This window comes from Megalobrama amblycephala, linkage group LG8, assembly GCF_018812025.1.
Source record: "Megalobrama amblycephala isolate DHTTF-2021 linkage group LG8, ASM1881202v1, whole genome shotgun sequence".
In the NCBI taxonomy this organism is placed as follows: Eukaryota; Metazoa; Chordata; class Actinopteri; order Cypriniformes; family Xenocyprididae; genus Megalobrama; species Megalobrama amblycephala.
In genome coordinates, this window is record NC_063051.1 from 11,704,240 (window position 1) to 11,720,359 (window position 16,120).

The 16,120-nt window shown below is 36.2% G+C and overlaps 1 protein-coding gene across 4 annotated transcripts in view; it reads right to left on the minus strand.

The window, feature by feature from the left end:
• The window catches only part of negr1 (neuronal growth regulator 1), a 142,327-nt gene that overhangs the window by 90,559 nt on the left and 35,648 nt on the right, over positions 1-16,120 (minus strand). For all 4 annotated transcript variants that reach the window (XM_048199265.1, XM_048199261.1, XM_048199263.1 and 1 more), the window contains exon 3: positions 8,536-8,661. In XM_048199265.1, coding sequence (XP_048055222.1) covers positions 8,536-8,661 — 126 coding nt within the window. The remainder of the gene's footprint in view (positions 1-8,535; positions 8,662-16,120) is intronic.

A 16,120-nucleotide genomic window follows, 5' to 3' on the forward strand; every position in this document is an offset into this window, starting at 1 on the left:
TAGAGCAGCGGAGAAGTGAAAACGCGCTAGCAGTATGTCTGCTGTTTGGCAGTATTTCAGACCAGTAAAACGGCGACATGTCTCATATGCAATGCTGCAATTTCGAGTGGCACAAGTATTGGCAACTTTAACACAAATAACTTAATAAAGCATTTGAAGACGCGTCACCCCGCGCAACACGATGGTTACATAAAGGCTAATGCTGCGTTCACACCAGACGCGAATGAAGCGATAAGCGCGAGTGATTTATGTTAAGTCAATGCAAAGACGTGAATTGACTCCCTGCGGCGCGATTCGCGTGAATGACGCGGTGCGAATTGAGCGATTCGGGCGTTTGACGCGCTTAAGATGGAGAAGGATGAGGCGTGCCAGCTTCATTCAAACAAAGAGAAAAGTTTTCAAAAGACAAATAAAGATAACCGACAAAATTGTCGGGTTTATTGTTCTGGATGACCAGCTGCTGTCAGTCGTCGAAAACGTGAGATTTTTATTTAACAAAATTGTTTCTGGACTTCAAGTTTTAAAGAGATTATTTTCTTATATAGCCTAATTATATTCCTAGATTTATTTGTTGCACTGTTTTTATAGTTATATTGTAAAACTAATATACCTTTTTCAGTTTACAGTATTAGATTTGTGGCTGCATTTGAAGTTCTTTTTCACTTAAAATAAATAAATAATATAACTGACAAATGTATGTCAGATAATAAAAATACTCTAGTTCACTGTATGTTTTTCTTCTTGTTTTATTAAGGGATAAGTCTGAAGCACACCATAAATAATTATATCAAATCATACAGGGCTAGTAGTATATATATATATACACAGATACACACCCAGGTATCGGATCGGTACTCGGTATCGGCCGATACCCTGAGCTCAGGTATCAGAATCGGTATCGGGAATGGAAAAGGGGTATCGGAACATCTCTAGTGCATGCATTCATGACCTCTAGACTGGATTACTGTAATGCACTACTACAGTTAGGTGGCTGTTTTGCATCCTCATTAAACAAGCTAAAGTTAGTCTACAGTTAAACTACAGTTTATCGTCCTACAAATCATCATGCTCTTTAAGGTAGACCTAGACTCTGGAATAGAAACTCTCCCAGTTTAAATATAGATTAAAGACACATCACTTTAGCCCAAGCATTCACATAATGCATATCATTACCTTGCACTCCACTTCTATTGCTTGAAATGTTACGAACAGCAGCTACGCTATTTTTTTTCTATTTACTTTTCTGTCAGCTCCAGTTTGGATTCAGCCTCTTACAAAGATTTCAGATGACCCAACAGCTGTGAAGAGATGATGCCAACCCCTGCGAGGTCTTCAGATGACGCCCGCTCTGAATAAACATACACAACTGCCAAATTTTCTACATATTGTAATCATTATGATCACAACTTGTAATACTCTGATTCAATGAGGTCATTGTTTCTTGATGTTAACTGCATGATTTGTATTATCTAAGAACTGTACATTTCTGACATGTGGACATTATATTGACAGTCACCTCTGATAACAGATTACTCTAAATTCTAATGTAGAAACATGCATTTTCTATAAATCTGCTTTGAAATTAGATGTATTGTGAAAAGTGCTATACAAATAATTTGTCCAGCGAGCTGTTAACAGATGAGACAAAATTACTGAGTTAAATGAACTTGAGAAACAGATCAGCCTGAGTCAAGAATTATTAATTCAGATCAGTTTTGAATCAATTGATTCATTGAAAAGATCTGATTGAAAATAATGATTCTTTCAGAAATCAGACATTACTTCTCTCATAAACTTAAATTTCAAATTGTTCCTTGCACAAAGCATCATTCTGACTAGCTGGTACAACATTGATAGAAATACAAGAGCTCCAAATTATTCCATCCCTGTGTAATTTGCATAAATATTTGTGTGTTGCATGAAAACAATTACATCTGTATAGTAGGTAACAAACTGAACAATTGAACAAAATAGTTTGCTTTGGGGTTATCAAGAAACTGACTTAGACGTGTATCTGAGCTGACAAGGTGCTATTTGGCTCCCAATGCTTTACAAATGAATAGAGGCAAAGACTGTAAAATAGGATAAATTGTATCAAACGTATTCATGCAAAAACAACCCATATTCAAATGTATAAAGATGAAAAGGAAAGTAGGACATCAGAGCAAAGGAAGTAAACATCATAGTATGAGATTGTTCACCCATAACCTAAAGAATGTGTGTTTCTTTTACCATCACAACTACATGGTGTTTAGCATGACATCTAACAGCGTTTGACAGAGCACAAATAAAAGATTTAAGGCAAGCAGGATATACACTGCAAACCCTAATGCTCAAAATAATTAATTGGTTTGAGTAGGGTAAACTTAAATTGAACAAATTAGTTCAATCAAATTAACTTTCATGAGTATTTAGAACTTTTTCTTTTGAGTTCACAAAACTGACACATTTTAAGTAATCTAAATTGTTTCACTGTTTTGAGTTTTATGTACTTGTTTCTTTTAATTTAGACAAACTTAAATTTAACTGAAACTGGACTGGGATTTCTATTTCCCAGCATGCTTTGCCATGACACTTGAAAGGAAGAGTAAATGCTAAAATTAAGTGTTGTATAATGTTTTTATTTATTTATTTTTGTGCAAGATTAATGTTAAGTGGGAAATTTAGTAGTGTTTAATGTTTTGCTATACTAATTTACAACAGTTTCTGTTAAGTTAGGTTTTTTGGGGGGTTACCATTATGGTGACAAGTGGAGCATGAGCTTGGTTTAAGAACAGATATGTAAATGTATGTTAAATTATATTGTGCCAAACCAAGAGGCATTTATTTTAAAATAAAAATAGCATGTGCATACTTTTTATTTTTCATTCATAAAATAATAGATATTACAACAAGGTGCTAAAAGACCAGAGTGAACCTGACAAAAACAGATTTCAAACACTAACTAAATATGACCTTGAGTCCAGTTAGTTAAACATAATTGTAAAAATAGCTAAGAAAGGAGTTGTTCCAGAGAAAAGCTCTGGCATCATTGATTTACAGATGCCTCTTGGTTTGATCTTTTGTATCTAATGGAATAAAAACCACACACGTTTCATTTTGTCCAAATACTTTTTCGGGGCACACTGTGTCTTTTAAATAACAGCAGTGACAGTCATCACATTATTAAAACAACTGTTCTCAGGTAAGAGGCAAACTTTACAAAATTAACAAACAAACAAACATCGACTACAACCTACCATATTTCTTCCTCCAGCTAAAAACCAGAGGGATCGTTATCAGTGATTAACTCACTCCATAATTCCCTTAGTTCAGTGATTTATTTGATTTATTTTCTTTTTCCTAACAGAGACTTCACAATGAACCATCATTTATCTTACTGATTACACCAAAAGAGGAAATTACCAAGGTTTAGTGACATTTAATAAAGAATGGATCCTTTGTGAAATCAACTTTTGTTATATCAAGCAACTTGTTTGCAATACTATATAAAAAACACACGCACTGAAGCATTTTAAAGGCTCAAGGGACACTGATTACGTGCCAGAAATGTATTTAAATGTAAACTTGCCCCTTATCATCCGCAATCTCAACTACCTCCTAAATTGTGCATGTTGAGAGTTATTTGAAAAGCTCAAGAGAGACTCATCAGAGCCTCTGGGAAATGTCACTCCAACCAAATTAACCAAATCATAGCAAGGTTAATCTAGGATTCCACATTGCTCTGTGTTAAGTGCAGTCACAGTAAGCACTTTCCCACATTGTGTGGAGAGCACAAAGTACATTTCCTTGAGGTCTGCCTGCTGCTGATATGATGAGCGCTGGTGAAGAATACATTATGGGCTAAGGTGGCAGTTCTCTGTACATCCCTTCCTTAACCTGTGAGAGAATACTGCGGCAGCCCAAATGTTGCATTATGAGAGGCTTCCCCCAGGCATTCATTGAGTTGTCAGCAATGAACCATCAACCATCATTCAACCGCCACACATACTCGCTCCCTGGCTCTCGCACACAAAACGCACATGCACCTAAACCGCCTCCACTTTTCCATTCCCGGTATCTCACCTTAACCCTGATAGCCTCCTCATTGTCCCAAAGTGCCACAAAACAATTGCTGAATATATGTCCGAGCACTTTTTAAGAGCTGGTCTTTGTATTGAAACCATTTGGCGATGTTTAGACAGACTGTCAGTGCCGAGTACAGAGCTATTGTTCGGGAAACAATAAACCAGAGTAAAGACAATTTTGGAAGGCAGAGGCACGAACAAAGGATTGACAAAGGACAATTGAACGCTTCACTGTAGCCTTATCATATGAGAAAAAAAAATCAAATCTGAAGTGTTATAGTCAGCTATTTGAAAGGTCAGAGTTCCTTATATCCCGAGGCCTTAAATCACAATGGAAAAAGCTTATGAAAGCATGTTTGGGATCAAGCGTGCTGGGCCAGGCTGTACGGAGAGCATGAGGCCCTGCACCCTCAATACGTCCCTATATAGGGCTCACTTTAGGATCTATCATCATCTAGCCTACAGCATTTAAAATCATGTCTATAAAGCAATTTTCAGTGCCCTGAGTCCTGAAAATATTAAAATACAGAGTGTGATTTAAAGCTTAGACAAGGAAGTGCTCAGTGAAGAGTTCTTCAGTACTCATTCAAAATCTGCAGCGGTGGAGAGAGAGTGCAGTTTACTTTCAAGCCAGTCCAACAAACATGATTGCAGGTGTACGTGTGTAGTGTGGCTCGTTTTCGTAACTGAAGTGTACGTTATGGACAGCATATAAAACATACACATTTTGTGTATAAACAGGGTTAGAAATTCACAAATCTTTACAAATCTTTGAATATTGAATTCATGGTATTAATAGGTTGATTTTATTGTATTTAATCAATGACATTAACTAAATTTGTTCAGTAGCATCACATTTAACCCCTTAGGATTCCTTTAAAATTTGCCTAAAATGCCTAAAAAAGGCATACTGTTCTTGAACCATAGTTTTGGTCTCTTTTGAAAAGTATGTGTACTGCGGACGGTACAGTGGAACGCTAACAGGTTCATTAATGCATTACGTAATCTTTCCTTATATCAGTTTCATTCTGTTCTGTGTGTTTTATGGTACTGTATTCAAAAAATGTCTAATGATTTATCACACAAAAATATCTATACCATAGCAAAATGTAACTATACAAATATATTTATAATACAAAAGGATTCACACTATAAAATTCTAACAATTTTGAAGTTGTGCATATGTAAATACATTCATATTTTAGATGATGTCAATACATCCATATTGTACGTTTTAGTCTAAAACTACCATTTATAACAAATACTTCTTGTGGACCAAACCTTTGAATCAGATGGAAATCTGTTCATCGTTATAAATCAGAGGTCTTTGAGAGGCCTTAAATGCTTAAATGTCTTTAAAAGGTCTTTAAGAGTAATTACCCCTTTACATTTATATCAATGAAAAGACTATATGCCAAGCAATAATTAGAGGCACTGAAGTCAAAGGTCTGAAAGGTCTGATGACACACACACAAAAACGAATGAGGCCAATAGCATTTAGAGTATTTCAGTAATTAAATCTAGTGGCTCTATGTTAAAGGTTCTGCCTCCTGCAGGGTCATTCAAGTACTGGAAATCACAGCCCAGGAGCTACTGTGATTACAGCTCTGCACTATTACCACAGTGCTGCCATACATGCAAAACACTGCTTCATGAAGCTTCGAAGCTTTACGAATCTTTTGTTTCAAATCAGTGGTTTGAAGCTTGAAAGTCACGTGATTTCATTAAAAGAGGCTTTGTTACGTCATAAGTGTTTCGAAATTTCAATGGTTCACATGACTTTGGCAGTTTGATACACACTCCGAACCACTGATTCAAAACAAAAGATTCGTAAAGCTTTGAAGCTTCATGAAGCAGTGTTTTGAAATCGCCCATCACTAGATATTGTTGAATAAAGTCGTTGTTTTGTTTTTTTAGCACACAAAAAGTATTCTCGTCGCTTCATAACATTAAGGTTGAACCACTCTAGTCACATGAACTGTTTTAAATATGTCTTTAGTAGCTTTCTGGATATCTGAAAGTGTAAATTAACTTGCTGTTAATGCAGGCCTCACTGAGCCATCGTATTTTATAAAAAAATATATCTTAATTTGTGTTCCGAAGATGAAAGAAGGTGTGGAATGACAGGTTGAGTAATTAATGCCAGAATTTTCGTTTTTGGGTGAACTAACCCTTTGAGGCTGAGCCTTTAGCATTTTTTATAGCCTCGTACCACCATCAGTTTCATGCATATTTGTTTGTGCTGTTTTTTCATGCATATTTGTTTGTGCCGTTTAAATAAATGAATCATTTTTTTACATCACAATCTTCAGTGGCAGAAGCAGCAGTACCTTTAAAATGTTTCTATTGTCACTGGCTGTCGCTCATTGCCATTCTCTCTGCCCACTCAGACGTTAATTAGCCAGAAGAAGAATAGTTTAGACAAATGGCTTTCAGTCACATCTGAGCCAGACTGACTCTGTTGACCAAAAGTGAAAGTCCACCATAAGCAGGACGGTTTCCTGAGGCTGGAGTTAATATTATTATTGACGCACTTCTCGTCTGGTTTCTGGTGTTTCTATGATTTGAAGTATCCTACCTTTGGTAAGAAGGAGTTTTATGACTCTTTTGATCAGAATCTCAAAAAGCAATTCAATCGCAAAATACACTGGAGAATGAAATAAATACGGCAGTCCAAAGATAAGTGTAGCTGACTTCAATAAAAATTCACAACCACTCAAAAATAATGCTGTGTACTGAATTTTCAATTCACTTTGAAAATGTGCCAAAATTTCTGCTTTAACAGCTGAATATAAACTATGAAAGGTAAAGTTGAGGTTGATGTATCCTCAACACATTGTTTACACTGCAGCAGAGTGATAACCTAATATAAACTAAGGCATCTTTGTGAGAACAACAGCAAAATGAAGCGATAATTGATTAAAAGCCTTTCCTAAACTCAATTATGGAGGGTTTAGAACAAACTCCACTCTAAACTATACTGAACAGCAGGAACAGACATTAATACACTGTTTTAAAATCGATGTGAAATTCACACTTGAATAGGTAACCCTGGGTCATTGTAAACCCTGGGTAAACGTAAATCCTGGGTTATCTTGCGTCATGTTTCACACTGCTCATAATTTACCCAGTGTTCATAATTAATCCTCATTTATTCATACAGGTAAGTTGATGCTTCACACTGGATATTTCTAAATCCCAGGTTAAAGTACTTATTTGCACATTTGCGGTGCCAGTGTCACAGATCGGATGAACACTGCTCGTGATATGTTTACATAAACGCTCTAGCATTGAGCATCCCCATCTTATATAGGATTTATCCTGGATGGGCTTTTCCAACTATAAAGATAACAATGACATGGTGTCTTCTTAAAGGGATAGTTCATCCAAAAATGAAAATTATCCCATGATTTACTCACCCTCAAACCTAGGTGTAGATGACTATCTTCTTTCAGACGAACACAATCGGAGATATATTCAAAAATATCCTTAGACCTCCAAGGTTTATAATGGTTGTGAATGGGAAGCCACATTTTAAAACGAACAAAAAAATGCATCCATCCATAAAAAAAAAAAAAAGAATCCATATGACTCCAGAGGGTTAATAAAGGCCTTTTGAAGCGAATCGATGCATTTGTGTAAGACAAGTATCCATATTTAAAACTTTATAAATTCAAATACCTAGCTCCCCGCGGACAACCGTACGCAAAATGCGCAAGTTGACTTTCGGCAAATGAGTAACCTGTGATGCAATGTATGACGCAGGACGTAGGAGTATTGTAAGTAGATACCAAGCTCACGTACTTGTACTCGTACTCGTAAAAATACCCCCCGATACCAAAGACCGATACCTCACATGACATAACTGACAGAATTTTCCGTGCACAGAGACAGCGGCGGAAGCAGCAGAAACAACGTGCGCGCTCTCTCTCTATCTTGCGTGCAATCCCAGTTCTCTCAGACAGCGCGCGATCAGTTCTCCTCACGCCTGAACGGTCATATGCACACATAGTTGTCAAAATGTCCATTGTGTGGAGTATATCACGTAAATACAGTTGGTTATGGCTTAAGTGGACGTAAACATTTGGGTGAAAACACGATGTGTTAGTATCTGGTCAGTACACAACACAGAGTACCCCCCCCCCCCAGTACCCCCACCCCCTATTTAGGTTAGGGAGTAACCAAGTGAGTGTGAGGAGATGGGGTGGTGGAGGGATGCTGAAAACTGTCGAGGATTCATGGGTGAGTTGACTGTGGTTATGTACATATGCCTGTACTCATTCTGATTGGGTAGATATGTTGATTACTGATTGTTGACAGCTGGTTGAGATGATATGATAATTAGATAGCTTATTTGACTTTGTTCCTCCCGAACTACGTTAATAAAACATCATTAAAAGTGGGGTTTAAAAGCGCAATGTGAAAAGCCCTATTGTGGCATATTTTACAGTAACTGCTTTGAACTCACCTGATGGGGTGATGTGTCTCCAAGAGATTTTGGGCTCTGGTTTCCCACTGGCTGTGCAGATGAGTGAAACATTGCTGCCTTCGTTTACTGTAATGTCCGATGAAATGTCATAGATTTTGGGAGGAACTGTGAAACAAAACAAACAGTTAGATAAACAAAGCTGTAAATGAGCTCAATGCCAAAAGTCAAGTATGTAAACAACAACAAGGGTCAAGTACTGTAGCATTTATCGAGGTCCAAACACAATACCACTTTATCCCAATAAGGTCATAGGTCTGTCATTCATATTTTAAAAGAATAACTGTTGTGCTCAAATCTTTTTGTCAGGCATTGTTAATATTGTGTAATTATTGTTGATGGCTATAGTTTTAGAAGGGTCCCATCACAAAAAAAAAAAGATGTCCCACTTAGAATGATGTTTTATGTAGGTGTGTCAGATTCTATGAAAATGTGTCATTTTAATTAAGGAGATACAGCCATTTACATTAGACTACACCCACTATACCTGTGATCACTTGTTCAATTTAAATATCAACAAGTTTTTCATAATTAGATTTTTTCATAATTAAATTTCATTTAATTAACTAGGATTGCTTTACAGGTATACTTATAAAGCCTAAGTGCAATATGATTTAAATAAACTGTAATATGGGTATTCATAGTCTATGAGCCAAGAATCATCTACCGTCTTGTTTAGTATATTTCATTTTAAGGCAGAAAAAGTAATATACAGTAATAATGCTGACATAATAGAGTTTCATACTTGGACTCCTAAAAATGAAATAAATAAAAATGTTATTGGTAATTGGTATTGTCAAGCATTTGCGAATAAAACATCAGATTTGGAATTTTTCATGGAATTTATATAATATTTTGGTGCTAAAACTGAAGTGACGGTTTTCTGGCAGATGTAGAACTAAAAAATAAGTCTAGATATAAATCTGTCTTTACCCTACCTTTCATCACACACGGCCTCCACTCTTTCTCAAAACCACGTCAGTTGTCGAGGGGTTTATGAATTAATGTCTAACCTCCCGGTTTTGCTTTCCTACATAAAAAGGCAATAAATTGTCAGAAGTCTGCAAAATCAGCTATTCCCTTTGTTCATTTTTTGAGGTCCAGCTATGATTCAGGTTGTTTGAAGTGCATAGCATTTAACTAGACCAGTTCTGATCCTTTCACTCTCTTCTCCCAATATTATATTCTAAACACCATGCATTTACTGGATGCATGTATAATGGCCAAACTTTCTCAAGAGATATTTATTTGTATTTTCTCAAACGTAAATTTACAAAAGTAAATTGAGTTGTAATTCATTTTTATTTTATTGTAAATGTCAATTAATACTAAGTTATCCTGACAGGCAGACTCCCCACTGCATCCATACTGTATGTAACCAGCTGCAATATATAAAATCATGAATTATTACTATTATAGAATAAGCAATACTCATCTGGGGGAAATCAATGAGAAGAAAACAAGGCACTGACAGAATCAAAATAAGAGACTTTAAAGCATAGTGAATAGAAATAATGAGAGGGCACTCAAGTTTTCAATGAAACGCCGCTTTCCCAAGCAAAAGAAACCAAACTCAGGACTTTGTACCTGCCAAACAAGCAGCAACATCATTCACTCCTACACTATTTAATCTCCAGTTTAGGTCTTTCTTATTATGATTTTTGTAATCTGTTGGCACTAAATGGTTGAGTTGAAATTCTAATGAACCCTTTCATTGTTTGAAAGCACTGCTCTGACTGTCATGCTCTCCACTGCAGGTTTACTTGAACTTCCTCCCACTGTTGACAAATGTCCACAATCACTGATAGCACAAATGGAAAATGTTGCATTCGTCTACTGATCATATCTACCTTCAACAGGATCAAGACCCTATTAGTCAATGCCTGAGGAGTCAGGTACCGGCCCTTTAAATGAGATGTGAGGCCTTTGCAGATCTTTAAACTGAACATGTTCGAAGAAACATCAGTTTCATCATGCCATATATTCCAGAACTTTCTCTGTGAATGTGCACCATGAGATTTGAAGTCTTTTATTATGTTTTTTTTTCCCCTCAGACACTTCTTTACTCTTACAATGCAATAATAGCAAAATTGTGTCGAAACAATTGAGCTTTTTGAGCTTATAAGTTGGAAGGGAAAAAGTCCAGAGGATTTGGTGCACTGAAGGAATATCTCTCATTACAGCCCGAGACAGTTTTGACTTTCATTACTGGTCTTGTGTGTACCACCTGTGAATACAGAGTATATTATCAGATGAAATGAAACCCTCTCTGTATTTTCAAGTAGCTCAAAAAAGCCGAGAGGACCGGTATGCCTTGGCACTCCACTGAAATGGCAACATAAACAGATGTAAAGGTCAACAACCTATCCCGGGATGCTCTTTTAACTATCACTAAATGCATAATGAAAGCACGTGTTATTTAATCTCAAGGTCTAACCACAACTTGACTACAATGAATCTATTCCGAGTGTCAACCTCAATGCTTTTGGCCATAGCTATTTTTAACCTGTTTATTTCCACTCAGTCTGTTCAATTGGTAAGGTAATGACGACAAAAGAAAAACAAGACAACGCTAAAGCCCTACCCCAAGGCCCTATTCAAGACAACCTGATGCTTTGTTTTCCGTTTAATTCATTAGCTGTTGCACGATTGTCATGTTTGCCCATTCCACTCTAATTTTCCCTCCTCTCCTCGACGGGAGGCGCTGAGATGGAGCTGCCACAGCTGATGGGGGAGGCATTTCTGTCTCTCAGCCCCAGAGTGAATAAATAAGCCTCTAATGACGCCACCTTGAATTACTGAAACGCTTACAGCTATTAAAATGCAGAGTTTCCTCTGAATAAAGTGGAGTACATGGCTTGCTTTCTATAAATTCTGACAGGTTCTCCAGGGCTGACTGCTGCCACCCAATTCCAAGACCCCATTGCTTCACACCTACTGCCAGCCCACATTCCAATTACAGAGCTGAGGGAAAAGTGGGCTCCTGTCATAATGCAGACTAGCATAGGCAAAGAGCCAAGGAGAGACAGGTAGAGAAATCAGATTCAGCTTTATCTATTTGTTGTCTTCCGGCTGAAAAAATAATGGAGAAAAAAAAAGTTAAGGCTGATGTACAATAAATGGACTTGTATGTTACAGTATCGTGGATACATTTATGGCATAAATGAGGTGAATTTTATATATATATATATATATATATATATATATATATATATATATATATATATATATATATATATATATATATATATATATATATATATATATATATATATATATATATATATATATATATATATATATATATATATATATATGAGGCCTATGTGTAGTAAATTACCAGTGGAATAGGCAATACTATAAAGATGCACTCTATCGCACAGCTGAGCCCCTCATTAACCTTTAATATCTGTTGCATGCCATGCCAAAAATACACAGAGAGCATTCTAAATAAAATTTTCTCATCCTCCTTTCCAGAAGAACTGCTACAGTAACTTACATTTAAATAACAGGGTAAAACATGACTACATTACTGTTGAAGTCAGCAGAGTTTATGAGTTTTCACACTAGAAATGTTTTGTTCATTTGGTCAGTGGAAAACATTTATTTTTTATTTTTTCATCAACTTAGGTGCACTCTCAGAAAAAAACAAAACAAAAGCTGTCTCTGGGGTGGTAAAAGTACTAATATGTACCATTTAGGTACTAATGTGCAACCTTTATGTAAGTTTAAGTAAGTTTACTAATATGCACACTTTACGAGTAAATTAGGTACAAAGGTAAATCTTTTTGGTGTGTGCACAACAAACCATACCACAGACTGCCTGAAAAAGGCATGATTCATGTGGACTTCAGAGTGATTTGTTTTGCAGTTGGTTTGAATGCAGTTGGGTCTAATTTGAACCAATGCTGATGACGTATTCATGCCTATTACAAAACAATGTATTTCTAATTGCTACAATTTTCCACAGTATGGTAGTAAAAACAAAGGCAGTAAAAAAGTGAATCGGTGAAGATGTGATGCCTTCTCTAGATATATTATGTAGCTGTAGTAGTGCACAGTTGCTGCTACTGTAGTACTCATGCTAGTGTTCATTTCGATGATGCAAATCTATTCAAAAAGCAGATACAGAGCAAAAATTATTCAAGCATGTGCTAAAAGTCACTTAAAATGCCCCTATTATGCTTTTTCAGATATTACCTTTTATGCAGTATGTAATATAGCTGTTTGTGAATGTAAAAGGTCAGCAAAGTTTTAAAAATCAAAGTGCACAATAAATAAAGTTATTATCCCCCCCCAAAAAAGAAACAATTATGAACTGCCGAAATGAGTCTTCAGTAATTCCTATCTTACTTCTGTAACTTACATTTCATAACAGTGTAACAAATATGCATAATGCCCATCTATGGTCTTCACTGGCTGCCCGCGAACAAAGTCTACTTTGACTCCTGCTCCTCAGAATCACAACCTGTAAGTATGATTAATTATTGATGTATATTTTCTACCGGGTGTTCAAAATACATAGTTGTTCTTACTACTTTGAGTAATAATAAAGGATGGAGCAAGATTTGCTTTACGAACTATAATGTTACATCAGTCATTCATGTTAGTGCTCGGCTAACGTATGTGCTGTTATTGATACAGTTAATGATACAGTCCCACATGTGCACTGCGATAAATTAGAAATATACACATCATTTTGTTGATGGACATACACTTGTTGAGGAATTACAGTTGCAACATTTCAATGTATGACAAACTGAGTGGCGTATCACTGAGAAATGTCCTGCTCAAGTCATCCTTGCGATGAAGGTTTGGGTTGAATAACTAGTTTTTCCAAAATGTCATCGTCATGCGCTCGAAATCATATGGTAAATTTAACGTCATCGTTACTGTCTTTACAGTGTGTACAATCGCTGAGGACTGAGGAAGCCTCCAGAGCTCAAGTTCAGTTATGGTAATGGGTGTTTTGTTGCCAATCACAACAGACTGGCTAATCAGAGCAGAGTAGGCAAGACCTTTAAAATAGCATAATGGGGCACTTAAAAAATACTATGATTTCAGTTAAGAAATGTTAGCAGTTAGAAATGTGAGCTTGATTCGGTGAACTGATCTAGAAAGAGACATTTTGATCAGGAAGGCAGAGGGTCAGTAACAACTTTAACTATAATAATCAACTCTTCTGTGTCCTGAACAACCAATGTTCACAATGCGGCTCTGTTCCGAAAGCTAGTGAGCTGCCAACATAGGCAGCACTTTAAGAAATCATAGGTGCAAACCCAACTCTACTGTGGTTCCAAAAGGTAGGAAGCATAATTTTGCTGCAAAATAAATAAATTAGTTAGGATGCAGCCTTAATAGGCAGCTTAACAGGTTTTAAAACAAGAGTGCATGTTGGGAATACTCCTTATGTTTCATCCATGCACACCATTACAGGAAATACTGAATATTTTGATCCAGAGACTACATTGTACTACAAATATGCACATGCATTTAAATATACTCATGTGGCTGGAAGTGGAAATATGCTACACTTGCAAAACTGCCAGATTCCACATTCATTCATAGTGGTTCCCAATTCCCCATACAACATGAAGGCTGCTAAAACCAACCAACTTAGATCCCTAATTAGGTGTCATAGACAGAAACAAAACACAAACCCTGACAGGCTGCTCAACCCACTGGGATTTCTTCAGTTGGTAATGCCACGGAACGTGAGACAGTGAGGATGTGCACGACCCAGTACATGAGCTCTCTTGGTACAACATGTCCATTTGAAGAGTTAATTGAAATGTAGTAGTTTGATTAAATGAAATAAGTAAAAAAATATCTAATATTCTGATGATGTTTCTGAATATTGTTCTCATCATTTATTTATCTCTCATTTAAGATATTATTACAACATAAAAGGTATACAGGTAACATTCTGGCATAGACACACTGCTTTGTTCCCCAGCACACTGTATCATTTCTATCTAGGCAGGACTCAGAAGTGCTTACAGTATGAACAGAGATATCAGGGAGAGGAATATTAGGTATTCATGAAAGGATCAACTTTCACATTAAAGACTTTGCAGAGTTGCTGTGAGGTGCAGACTCACTGGTACAGAATCTAAAATGAGGCTTAATATTTCATGACATTTTAGATGAAGTTCAAAACATCTTAACCTAGCTTAATGATGTTCCACTAAAATTGAGGACTGGATTGAGGACTAACGATACCTAGTGATAACAGTGTTGATTATTGCTTGATCAATTCAGAATATATAGATAATTAGAGTATATGTATGTGTGTATACTTTTGCTGTAGAATCGAAATTGGACTAGAGAATTGTGCCCTGCTGGAGAAGCTCTAAATATGTGCTGTGCTATGAAATGAAAGATAAAATACAATAGAGCAATAGAATGAATAGTGAAAGTAACAGAAGCTTGTACAATACATTTTAACAGGCATAATTAAGCATGAAAATAACTGAAGGAAATGTGTGTGTGTGTGCCTTCTTAACTATATTTCGGGGACAAATCTGTACCCAGAAGTGAGCTAAACCTGACAAAAAAAAAAAATCCCCCTTTTGGGGATGTCCTCCTCTGTAAAAATTGTATAAAAGTATTTTTTTTTAAATTATTTTAATTGTAAAAATGAACATAAATGAAAGACATATATGAAATAGACCTACCTGAAAACTTCAAGCACTAGAAATAAGTAACTACATAAATTGTATAAAAATGAATTAAATGTATAAAAAAACACTGCATATTCTAATAAAATTAAATATACATTTATTCTTATTAAAGTGACAAAAGTGATCCTGTCAAGACCAGTGAGAGATTTTCTCTGTTCTGTTGTTTGAGTAACATTAATGACGCAGTAGTGTTGTCAAAAGTACATACTTCAATACCAAGTAAGATACTGAAATTTTAAAAATGTTAAGCTTTGAGCGCTGTTGAGCGATTCATAAACACCTCTGATTGGCCATTGTGTTCACGCACTCAACATATATCTGTGATTGGCTACAACGAACAAAGCTTCAAAACATATTGTGAACAGACATCAATGACGCTCTTCACTGATCACTTACATATCCGGCCCTCTGATAGACGCCTGCTTTCAAACGTTCCTGCTTTGAAAACACTTTCAAATTCAAACATTTCTGTGTGCTTTCAAACGCTCCTGTGCGTTGATCATTATAACCAATCACAGCAGACATATATGTTGAGCATGTAAACACAATGACCAATCAGAGGTGTTTACAAATCCGCTCAACAGCACTCAAAGCATCACATTTTTAAAATTTCAGTATCGACTTGGTATCGATGTTTGTACTTTTGACAACACTATAGGTGATGATACACGTGGCAACTTTTTGAGCAATATTGCTGGGCAATGTTGCCATCAACGGGCAACCTGATGAGACAAAGGGCAACTAATTAGGGCAACAGACAGTTGGCAGCAACTAATCAGAGAGGAGCAAATCTATTGCCAACCCAATAAATACCTTACTATAAACACTTATAGGCACTTTATTTCAACTTTTCAAATATTTTCTTCATTTTTATTAAAAATAAA